This window comes from Venturia canescens, chromosome 2 (genome assembly GCF_019457755.1).
Source record: "Venturia canescens isolate UGA chromosome 2, ASM1945775v1, whole genome shotgun sequence".
In the NCBI taxonomy this organism is placed as follows: domain Eukaryota; kingdom Metazoa; phylum Arthropoda; class Insecta; order Hymenoptera; family Ichneumonidae; genus Venturia; species Venturia canescens.
Window position 1 is genome coordinate 14117612 of NC_057422.1, and position 12339 is coordinate 14129950.

The 12339-nt window shown below is 36.7% G+C and overlaps 2 protein-coding genes across 2 annotated transcripts; one reads left to right on the forward strand and one right to left on the reverse strand.

The window, feature by feature from the left end:
* The first annotated feature begins 1481 nt into the window (after positions 1-1481).
* Positions 1482-4126, forward strand: crim (QVR superfamily protein crim). Its single transcript, XM_043412109.1, has 3 exons — positions 1482-1846; positions 2710-2850; positions 3030-4126. The coding sequence occupies exons 1-3, from the start codon at positions 1792-1794 to the stop codon at positions 3308-3310; spliced, it is 477 nt and encodes a 158-aa protein (XP_043268044.1). The 5' UTR covers positions 1482-1791; the 3' UTR covers positions 3311-4126.
* A 1-nt stretch (position 4127) lies between these two features.
* On the reverse strand, positions 4128-11142 carry Ube3a (ubiquitin protein ligase E3A). Its single transcript, XM_043412101.1, has 12 exons — positions 10570-11142; positions 9916-10057; positions 9122-9305; positions 7864-8229; positions 7297-7607; positions 6952-7161; positions 6456-6755; positions 6172-6372; positions 5718-5995; positions 5410-5626; positions 4943-5175; positions 4128-4684 (listed from the first exon to the last, which is right to left on the reverse strand). Exons 1-12 carry the CDS (start codon positions 10614-10616, stop codon positions 4564-4566), a joined length of 2610 nt encoding a protein of 869 aa, XP_043268036.1. The 5' UTR covers positions 10617-11142; the 3' UTR covers positions 4128-4563.
* Positions 11143-12339: the final 1197 nt, after the last annotated feature.

Below are 12339 nucleotides of genomic sequence, written 5' to 3' on the forward strand. Positions count from 1 at the left end.
CCCGATATTTTTAAACGCACTTTTCTCCGGTTGAAAATTACTGCGAAACATTTGTTTCCACAAATTTTGTGATTCAAATTGTGGCTCATTACTTACATCGATTCTCGTGTATTAGCACAACCACTCGGTCTCATCGGATTAATCAAACTCAAAACTGTTTCGAGTACCCTAAGATACGAATGCCTACTTTACCGAAGGACGAAAGTTCTCGGTGCACGTCCACACCACAAAATCAAACGCCTTTTTCCGAATCTGTGTCTCAATAATAATAAGTGAAAATTCAATAATCCGTGCATTATTTTGTGTGCGATATTTCTTATCCACTTTTTTTTAGCAGTTGAACAAGTTCAAACGATTTCTAATCAAACGCGAGTAAATTAATTATCATAGTGTTTTGATTCATATTCCATCCATATTTATTCATTCATCGTGTTCGTACTAAATTCGTTTTGTAGTTAGTCGGTGTACTTTTACATTTTTCCGGTGATCGTCATAGCGCCGAAAATTTCCCGATACGCGTTTATTTTCAAAACAATGAATTTCAGTCTGCTCGCAATAACATTATAAACGTGAATTCAGCAAATTCCCGGTTTTATCCACTCGCATCAAGAGTAAGTTCAAATACCTTCGTGCGTGTGCTGGATCAACGTTTCGTTTATTGCTGTGGATTTTTATAAATAATGATTCTTTCAACGATTCCTCGGTGAATCATATTTGTTTGGATTTTTGGTGTAATCATTTAACAAAATTCTGATAATTTTTATCAGATTTAGGCACATTATAGAATTTTTCAGAAACTCCAACGTTTTCAAAGTGTTAACGACAAAGTGTGTCCAAAACCAAACTTTCTATCTTGTTTGTTTTCACTCGATTGTTTCTCCTAATTTCCTACAGAGTACTGTCTATATGTAGATATTTCCCTGTATGTGTGAAATATTGTCACTCAACGCAGTAAATATATATTTTAAGAAGTTTCAAAACCCTCGCAGCCCTCGTATCACGTGGGATTGCGGGATGATAAATTCGGTAGGAATGAAACGTGTTTGTTAACACAAATTTGTATTTGCGCTCATTTTTCAGGCCGATCTACAGCATATGAAATTTTTAGTAAATTTTGTGTTCACGTCTAATAATTTCGTAATACTCTCTCAAACGTACTCGATGTTTACTAAGTAAAGGGATTTTGATAAACACATTCGTTTTATAAAATTTGACGAAGTTCGAGTATAGACATATCGGAAGTGAAATAATGTTCTTGGGGCATGATAAAATCACCTGAGCTAAGAGCCAAGTTTTTTTGTTATGAGGGTAGTTTATCTACTGACGTACGGTCGGTAAAAACCCTGATGGGTGCGTTGTATTATCCGTAGGTCATAACACGGAATGACATATTGCCCGAATCCTCCATTGGTTTTCATTCATTTCAGTCGTTATCCCCTCTTAAAATCAGTACAAAATAGTGTACATAATGTACTTGTATGCGGTGTGTCTATGTGTCATGTACGTGCGTTCAGTTTCATAGCAGCAAGCCATCGCGCATCTAATATTTTTATTTCATTATTATAACCCATGTGCAGAGTACAAAACATCCTCGCATGTTTCCAACGTTTTATTTCATTCTGTCAATGAGATATACACAAATATCCATAAATAAAGTTCTCTACGTAATTCGCAAAAGTGTGTACAGTGTATGAAAAATTAGGCGTTTCTTTCTTGTGGATATATGAAGTTGAAGCTTCACGGGTTTGACAGTATTATTTCGTTATTTTTTTTACTACGGAATAATAAACAATGACGAACAAACTATTGTTCTTCCTCGTGACAATCGTCATTTTTGAAAAACAAGGTATAGAAATATTCTATTAATTTTACCAGCCTGTTAAACGTAGCGTCACGGCTCTTGTTATGCTCAGGGCGTGGCTTAGTTTAACGCTAAACTTTGTTTTGTACATTATTGTTAAAATCGACATCTCTGTAGGATCAAATATTTTCGCTCATATTATTAATTCGCACTTTTGTGAAAGATTTTCGGTTCACATATTGCTGAATTTTTGTCGTTTACATTTTTTACAGCGAGTAAATAACCTAAAAAACATTTTCTACAAATAATAACACCCTCGTTGTTCATTTATTCCAGGTAGATTTTCTATAAATACTTAGACAATCAATTGAAGAAGTAATTTTTTTAATGAACGGATTTGAATAATCTTAGCTTCAAGCCTATATAGCACGGAAACTATGATTTACGTGCCAACAAGCTTTTCAAAAACTCATCTATCAGAGTCACTATTCTTCATTCGTATGATCAAAATACATTTGAGTTAGGTTATAACTACAAAGGGGTTAGACTTCATTTTTACAGATTTTCAAAAATCTCATGAGTTTACTAAGAAAATTATAAACTTTTGACACATTTAAAGACATACAAATATAAAACGTATGCATTTTCTAAATTATATATTCCAATGAGGCATTCGTATATTCAAACGAACATCATTTTTTTAAGTTTTTCTCACGCATAGTTTCATTTTATATTGCTTGGGTAATGCGAATGACTCTCATGCTCATGGAGAAAAGAAAAACATTTTCCTGCATTGCAATCGTATAAACTTGATCATTATCTAGATGAATTGATTAATCGATTGAATTCAATTTATTGCGAGTGTTTCTGATAAGCAGTAAAATTGAAAGATATTACTTTTATTTCAGTATTAGGTGATCGGATGCTTTGCTACAGATGCAATAGCAATCAGCCTGGATGTGGAACACCCTTCAACTGGCTTTGGTATTGGGGCGAATGGTGTCCAGAAGATACAGACCCTTGCGTCAAAGTAATCGAACGAAAAGGATGTGAGTCCAATTTAAAATTACACTACAGATCCTCGGAGTAAAAAAATAAGAACATTAACTGAATTTATGTTTTTGAAGTGCATTTAAAATTCAGATAAAATAATATAATAAAAGATAAAGAAAGCGAAAAAGATCTACCTGTTGTTCTACCACACAAATTCTTGTTTTTTTTTCCTTAGCTGAAGAAATCATAACGAGAGAATGTTTGAGCGCATTGAAAGGCTTCCGAACAGATATTCCAGCTGACAAGTACGAGGGATGTCGTCCAGCAGCGAAAGACGTTCGACTGGGTCACTATGTAAATAACAGTATAACTCAACTTGATATTCACCGTGATTATTATGATGAAGTCACATGGTGTTTCTGTTTCTTCGATAACAGATGTAACTCTGCCACTGTTATGAAAATTTCAGCTTTGATAATTAGCCTCGTAGCCGCTATTCATTACATCGTAGCATAAAATTCGAGAAGTCTCATACGTATGAGCAATTTTTTACATACACGATAAACGATCAGCAAATCTGTGTTTATGTATATATAAGCCCGGGGGTAAAAATGTTTGAAAAAGCGCTTTCAAGACCAAACTTGGAAAAAAAAATTTATTCACACAACTATGGACAAACATCATTTTCAATGTAGACAAGTAACACGATAAAAAGTTTCAATAGATTTGCCAAGTTCATTTATGGAACTGTATATATTCGAATTTTTTTTTCACATCAAATTGTTCAATTATGAACATAAATATAGAAATATGTGTAAAGTAAATAATAACTTGATAAACGATTCGTTTATCGTACACGATACTGACTGGATGATTTGTTGAGACTATGTATTAGTCCGTCGAAACGAGAATATCGACAGGGAAAAGAATTCCGTCCATCTTTATATGCTTATGGCGATTATAGGATTTTATACAATTTTTTATTAATGTTGTATCGATAGGAAATGTTTATCGAAGGATTTTTGTGTATTATACATATTAATTTCCGTCCAAAACGATTTTAAATGGAGTACGCGATCTCGATTTTTTTTTACTCTGGGTTTGTCGAATCCTCGAAGTTTTTGCAGAATAATTTGTATTTTTTTCATTCAATCTATTCTCAGTTTAAATGATAGAAGAATGACGAGAAAAATAGTTTTATGGAATTAAGATATCGTTAACAATGACACACACGAACGAGATATGATTTCGTATCGTAAAGAACGTTGTTCAACGAACCAATGTACGAATACTTTTCTAGGATTATACAATAAAAAAAAAAAGAGCGTTGATGAACATTTTGAAAATTCTTTATTTGTACACTGATCTCGAAGCTTTGTTTGCGAGCGACACAAAATTCGTCGGCGACTCGCAGAGTAGGCTGAGAAAAAAAAAGAGAGAAGGAGAGGAAAAAGGATGACTATTTTTTTTTCGCGTATCAGTCAAAAGTCACTTTAACGAAGTGTTTCTTGTACTTTTGCGGCAATCAATGAGCTCATTTCACTCATTTCACATGATGCTTCGTATCGTGATTTTGTTTTCATTTTTTTCGCTCATTATTCATAAAATTTGCACTCGCTACGCGCCTTCGGTCGCGCAAAGTTCAATTACTTAAAAAATAAATAGGATCGGGTGAATCGGAATGTGGCGATACGGCACGTACTCGCCTCACATTCCCTAAATCGTACGGTTTTTTTCTTGCGTTCCAAGCTTTTTTTCTCACTTTGTGTTCACAACATGCCAAAACCCATTGAATAATTAATCGCTTTCAAAAGACGATCTTGTAGCTTTTCTATCGTTCCGTAATCCGGCAATAGAAGCGTGTTGAAACATGTGTGAGCTATCGGTAATCTGCAATTGAAAATTGTTTCATTGTTAACGATTTTGGCAAACATAAATGGAAGACTCTTGTTCTCAAGCTTCCACGGACATTATTATAATCGTTAGAAAAGTTGAAACATTAAGGATGAATGTCGTGTAACGGTTTTTTGCATCGTCAGGGACTTCCTACGGGCGAGGTTTTCCAAACGTTGTGTTTGTAAATTTACATCGCGATAATAAACAATGTCAATTTTCATCCGTGTGCTCGAAAATAAAACGAAAACGAACCTGTCGGAATCAGGACCGTGTCGTGATATGACCATTTTGAGCCGTGATAATCCACCAACGGGGACGCGATCGCTGCCAGTAGTGAATTGCAAAAGTCTCCGTTGACTTTCGAGCGGCAGGGCGTGGGCGACTCGCCAAAAGTTCTTGACCGCCGCACTTTCTACGGTGTAGCCGTCGTACTCGGTCGCAGCTTCTAATTCCGCGAAATCAAATACTTTGCTACCGCAAACGAGCTGTAAAAAGGGAACACCGACAATAAATAGTTTTTAAAAATTAGAAGTACGGTGAAAAATAGAAAAAAAGTTCATTCTTCACTTTGTCATTGCAAAAGATACTTTCATAATTGTATTTTGCTATAGAAAAATTATTTTCACGAACGTAATAAATAAGATTAGACCGAATTGAAATTATAAAAGTTCCACCATTGTTGCATTTTTTATTTTCTTTCGTTTTGTTTATGCACTCACTTGCTCAATCTCTTCAGGCCTGAACAAGAGTGCGAGGGGACTCTCGTCCGTAACCATTTGGAAACCTCTCCTGAAAGCTTTGAACTGTCGCTCGACTGAACCGTTGAGCAAAAAATCGGCATAAAGCTCAGCGAATTCTTCTTTGTTTTCTTGATTAACATAAATCTCATCACCGTTTTCCCGGAGCTCATGAAATAGCACCGTTCCGAATACATCTCTGAAAAGTAATGAAATAAATTTTGAATTACTTTCTTTTCAATATTCCCATTTAGAGAATTTTCTTGGACCAAAGGTATCAAGTAACTCACTTGTAACCGACCCTAAACGTTTGCATAAACGTTTCAGCCATGTCGTCACCGGTGTAATTTAGCATTTCGGTAAGGCTCCGATACAGCGTTGGACTCCAGTCTTCGAGATCGGCGAAACCCCCTTTACGGCCTAACAATTTTCTGTATACAACCATCGGGAAGCGTACGTCGAGTATAACGTTATTGTAAATCGCTAGACCCAGTACTATTCCAATCAACGTAAACTGTGCGTCACTCTCGAATGACGTTGGATTGAACCACGTAGTTTTCGTCTCTTCCTGTAAAATTGACCGCGAAATTGAAGAATTTTTTCATTAATTAATTACATTTGTATTGCAGTCGTTGTTGATTTTATTTCAGTCCAACGATAAGCAAAAACTAAATAAAATAAATGAAGGAACGTTACGAGGGAAAGATTGAAACAGGTTTTAAAAAATTGAATATCCGGTCTAACCTGTGTCGTGAACATTCCATAATCAGGATTGAATATTTCTTCGACGACGAGTTGGAAAAATTCCTTCGAAACACCACCCTCGTCCACTCCCTGTTCGCCCTCGAATTCGACGACTAATTGTTTTTTTAAATCGGTCGGATTTTCCATGGCGACCATTTCTAATTCCACTAGAGCATCGTCTATCAAAAAATCTCTTCGAACCTGAATCAAACATTTTGATTGAAAAGTGAACTACGAGGAAATAATGAAAAATAAAATTTAAGGATATATTAATTGATACTGACTTCTAGCCTGAGATATGGATTGGTAGGTTGTCCGACCATTGTTTGAAAAACGCTTATTCTCCTTTCACTGTACATGCGTATTCGATTGTCGTAATAAAGCCCAAGCGTTTTCGTTGCGGTCGTTAAAATAAAAGCGTAATTCATGAAGCTAAATTTCTTTGGCTGCTCGCTTTTGTAGTAGGCGAAATCTTTGTCCATCTCAACGCTGTCACTCAGTAGCTCGTTGTAGAAGTCCCCAAAATTTATCAAAGGCTTCCGCGCATCCAACGAACTTATACCCAGTTCAGTCGCGAGAGGATCCTGTGGTCAAAACGTTTAAACAAATTGACTTAGTTTTCTCGAGCCATTAGACATAACGTTAATGGGAAATTTTTCGATAATTGTACAAATTGAACGTGTTGAAACGCCAAAAAAAATACATTAGTGATATGAATAATTTAAAATAAATAATTAGTAAGGGAAAATATTTATTTGAGACAATTGAAAGCCAAATTACCTGAAAAATGAGTGTTGATTGTGTAGTCCGTTGTCCCGTTTTGTCGATTCCGGTCGGATCGATGGTTTCTTCGTCGCGGCATGCTTCCGGTGGGTCCAACTCCCCCGCGAGCATACTCGCGTAATAAATAATCTTCATGACCTTGGTTGGTGCGGTAATCGTGTCGGCATCTTGGACGCAATAATCTCGGGTGAAGGAGCCTCCGATTACCTTGAAATTCAAGTTTTTACTATAACTACATGCAAAAACTGTGTTTTTCGTCGTTTTGAGCAACAATAGATGAAATAAAAGCGAATTGAACATTCACGTTTCACAAATAATTGAATGAATAAAAACAAAATGAACCTTGACTGTGATAAGTTCCTGAAGAGCTTGCAAGAGACTCGGCAACCGCGTTTTGCAATGTCTTGCCCAAACTCGAGCTAGCCTCGCTTGAGCCGGGACTGGCAAACAGCTGGCCGCTTTACACAGCATGTGCAGAGCGAATTCGAGATATTCACCGGTGCCCAACACCGGTATCTCGAACACAATTAGAAACACGTTCAAAAGACTGTCTGTGCTGTCGGAAGGCACTATACCGAATACCCTCAGATCCAATTCAATGTTATCGGCCAGGGTCACCAAAGCGTGGACTAGCGCAGACTCGAAAGCTTCACCTGCAATTATTTCAAAAAACTATTTCATTCTGCGTATGAAGAATAAATTTGAAAATCATAAATTCGATATCAACAGAAAAAGGAGAAATAAAATGTGAATAACGAAAAATTCTTCATTAAAAATGATGATTTAAAATGAAGTTAAAAAAACACTTGCGAAAACTTCACATTTTTTCATGTCTCAGTGAAACAGTAAATCGAAACCATAATGAGGATAATACATCGAAGATTGAACTTTGAATCTCGAGAATTTTACCAGGAAGCGACCAAAGCGCTGCGAAAGCTCTTCTTACGGCGGGAAGATCGACGCTGGTGTCGTCAGGGTGAGGGACCGTGGGCGTTGGGTCGCTGCTATCTTCCTCTTTGTCTTCACCCTGGAGGGATCTTATTGCTTCTTTGTTGAGATCACCTGGTGTACTGAGAAAATCGACTGGAGCTCGCTCGAACAGAGCGACGAGCGGTGAATCATCCTTCTCAACTTTTTGAAAACTCCGGCTTAGCGCCTCTGCTGACGAAAAAACTTCGCCGAGTGTGCGTATCAGGAGCGAATAAGATCCTTCGGATTTACATAGGCCGATTATTTCGAGGAGCTTCGCCTCGGTCAGATACGGTACAGGTTTTCCTGGAGGACAAAAAAAATAGAAAAAATGTGACATGCGAATTTTTGAGCATTTTTGTTTTTTTTTCAGCAAACTCTGTAAATTTTTTATATATTTTTATGTATGCTGTGAATTTTTGTCAATTTTCTTCTTAACAACGAAAATATTTTATTTACTTTATTGTTTCGAATGATCGAAATATCGCTCGTGGCATTATTTCTTGAATTAATGACGAAAAACAAAAGACAAGTCGCAGGAGAAAGTTCACAAAAAATTTTATTAGGATATCACGTTTTCAATAATTGTACAGCTCTCTCTCACTGCTGCACTGGAAAATTGGCATGACACCGGAAAAATCATGGTTCATTTTAAAAATGGAGGACGAAATGGAAAGAAAAAAATGTTGTTTGTTATTTCACGAGAAACAAAAATGATTTCCGCGACCTCCTGATCTCGAGTATCTTTTGGATCCAAGATATCTCAGATAGAGAGCGAGGACGAGCAATTCACGCACGAAATGTTGAGGATCGCGTTTTTTCCGTCCCTTCGTACGAACGTTTCTTAATTTTTGATCGTTTTCTATTGTTCTTCTCTTCTCGTTTCGTTTACGTTTCAAATGATCCTCGTGCTTAACGAGATTACGAGAATTTTCGGTGTCCCGCTCGCCGGCCAAAATGGTGCTAAATTTCGAGAGTACTGCGCGGGTTTCTCGAGAATTATTCGACATGGATTTTTTGCTTTCATTCATGTTCGCCGGAATACGCAAATTTTTCACTATTCCTCGGGACTCTTTTTTTCCAATGATTTTCGTGCTTATTTTTCTCGTTGCGACTAGGGACGCTTTGGGGACTAATTTTTGCGAAGTTTCAGGGCTTGAGGGCGAGGGTCCTTCGTGGGAGGGTTTTTCATCAGTACCTTCGATGGAACAGGTCGGATTCATACTCTTAACAGGTAATCGTGGCTTCGTCAGAGATCCCGCTCCTGCCTCCTTCGAAGTCCGCGCTACTTTGCTCGGTTGTGTACGGTCACACAAACGCGCCTCTTGCGTGAACAATTGTAACGCCTGTACAGCCGCTTCGTTTGGTGTCAAATTCGTTAGCTGTGAACAAACCAGAACTTCTGAACTTCCTGCTATACAGATTGCAAACAAAAAACAATGTGGTTGAAACCTTGACTTGTTTCGGACAAAAAAAACACGAACGAAAAATATATCTTGAATCTGAAGTAAAATTTCTACTGACAAAAGCACAAATCGTTGATTTATACCATTATCTTTGATAATTTTCAGAGTTTTCATCAACTTCTACGCTACTCATGATTTCCGTCACGTGCAAAGGTAGGATAAAAGCGAAGTTTGAAGGGCAGTGTTTGCAGTGAGGAAAACAAGAACTAAAAAGAATTCCTTCTAAATGCTTTGATTGGCTAGCGCTGACGTTGCTGACTTCTCCGATAGGCTATTTATGTGACAATGGCGCTACCGCTTGTGTGACTTTCGTGTTTTCTCGCCAAAATTATTTCTATCATGGAATGTAACTTTAAAAAACTCCACTATGATTTTGAGCAGTACAATTTAGCCAGTTAATAGTGTAAAACGATACGTTATTGTAAGAATGAATAGATTCCTTGACATTGGTTCTTTGTGTTGCTATTTCATGAATCTTGAGCGCAAAGTTCGTGAATGCGTGATATTTTGGCTATTTTTTCTTTACCATTCCGCTTGATGCGCAATGTTGATTGTCACATTGTGGATTGCCACAGCCATCGATCAACTGATAAAAATAACGCTCAATCAATTTCTTCACTTGCGTTGCCGCTCTCTTCATGTCGCTGCAAGGGCTCTCAGCTCCTACCCTGGAAAGCAACAACAAGCTCTTTTACCTTTGTCTTTACCTATTTTTATTGGTCAATAATAATTTTATATTCTAAAACATTCATTGTTTCCCATTTCTAGTTCATTTGATAGGATAGTATTCTTCATTTTATATTTCAGCTGACATTTTAAAACAATCAAATGATCTTGGATAAATAAGTATTTATTGCCATGGAAGCTTTCTGTATTTGACATTTTCATCGTTTTCTCATGAAATTTTAATACTTTCATCATCTGTCAAATTAGGGTAAATAAGAATGATGTCTCCACAATTTCAAGCAAAAGTGTCAAATAAGCTGTCATGTTCAAAATATCGTTGGAACTGTACAGAAAATGTAGGAAATGTAGAAGTTTGTGAAATCGATAGTTGTATTCGTGTTAATATTGGATCAACAATGTGGAGTCACGACAGAAATGGCAATAATCATAATATTCATAAATATCAAATAAAGTGAGGTTATACGTGCAATCAATGATTGGGTTTTCAAGTTACCTGGAATCAAGATCTTCTCCAGGGTCGTCTTGGCCCTTGGCGCTCATAGATCACGAATCTTGATTATTTTTTTCGTCAATCTCGTCACTAAATCCAGATTTCGTTGTTTAAAGCCGCGAAGGCAAAAGGTGGAAGGGGGACGTGCGGGGAGTGGAAAAAAGTCGGGTTAATCCAAAAATGTGTCGAGTCTTGATCGCAAAACGAAATACATGTATATGACAGTTTGGATATATGAATGTATTATAATAATCTGTATATCGAAGAATTGACAACGTTACACAAGACGAAGCACGTCTTTTTACACGATATTCTTAGTCGATTGATGTTATTATAATGGTTATTATTATTGAAACGTAAGTTGATGAACGACGAAACGACGAGACAAAAAAAAAGTCTTTGATTGAAACGCCTGAATCGCGATACGGAAAGAAATTCACGAAAAACACGAGCAACTTTTAACAAAAACCAAGTGCGTACAACTAAATTTAGATGCAAACACGGTTTTCCCGTCTGCAATTTTCAGTCATCGGCAGCGGACACAGGGCGCAAGGGGAAGAGTGCACGAAGAAAGGGGTTAGGGAGGGGGGATGAAACACGCAGTATGTGTCGAGTAGCCACATATACACATGACGGTAGTTTGTATTCAAACAAAAAAAGTAAAGCATAATGAAAGTGGACGAAAAATTGCATTCACTTTAATCGATTGACGAGTCGATTCATAAAAACGTAATTGGTGAAAAACGGAGAATGAAAGATTATATTCCCCTATAAATTTTCATCTATGTGCAAAAACACATGCAATCTTTTTATTATTTTTTTTAACGTGTAACAAGTATTTGTGCGTGCTTATAATTTCAGGTTAGATTGTCTAACGGATTCAATAATCGGAAATTATTTTTTTTTCTGCGTGTCATGTACGGGGAGCGATTGCCAAATCTTATTTGGCATATCTACGCACTGGATACTTTTGAAGGTTGCTGCTGCTGTTGAAATGGATTTGAAAATCAGATACAGCTTACCATCTGATGATAAATTACCTATTAAGCGCCTACTAAGATGATACATTGGCAAGATAGTTCAAGCATCGCTCACCATGACGCGTGAACGATCGGTTTTCAAAGATAAATCGATGCAACAGCAGTTTTCTTTTTCCCAACTACAAAATTATCAATAAATTTTAGTAAATCAATAAACAAACCAGAAATTTATGAAATGTATTCACGTATGCTGAATAATATTTTATCGAATTATTATTCTTCTCCTCTCCACAATTGAATTGCCGAGAAAAATGTGACGATGCAGCAATTGATGGTCGTGGAATGTTTTTATTGTTGTACTCGATGACGTCACCCGATGCCATTCACATATTTCATGCGACATATATTTATATAAGTATAATATAGCGGGTGTCACAAAATCAACAAAAGCGGTTTCGGCTCTGAACTCACCCGGATTATTTTTCGACCAGGATACATCGATTTATTTATTATAAAAAAAAGTTTGTGAATAAGCTTTTCCTTCATCACGCATACCGTTGAAACGGTTAAAAATAGACCAAAAGTCGACAAGATTGATTTTGTGGTGCCTTGAATTTCCTAAAAAAGCTTCTGAACACATTTTTCTATCTTTATCGATGTAATCCTAAGACCCGACTGGAAAAACGTGTAGTTATTAACGTCACAACCGAACGTATCCAACACGTATTTTCCATCCGCTCTCAGGATTAAACTATTCGATATATATAGAGCGACGTCGTACGAGTCTTTTTTT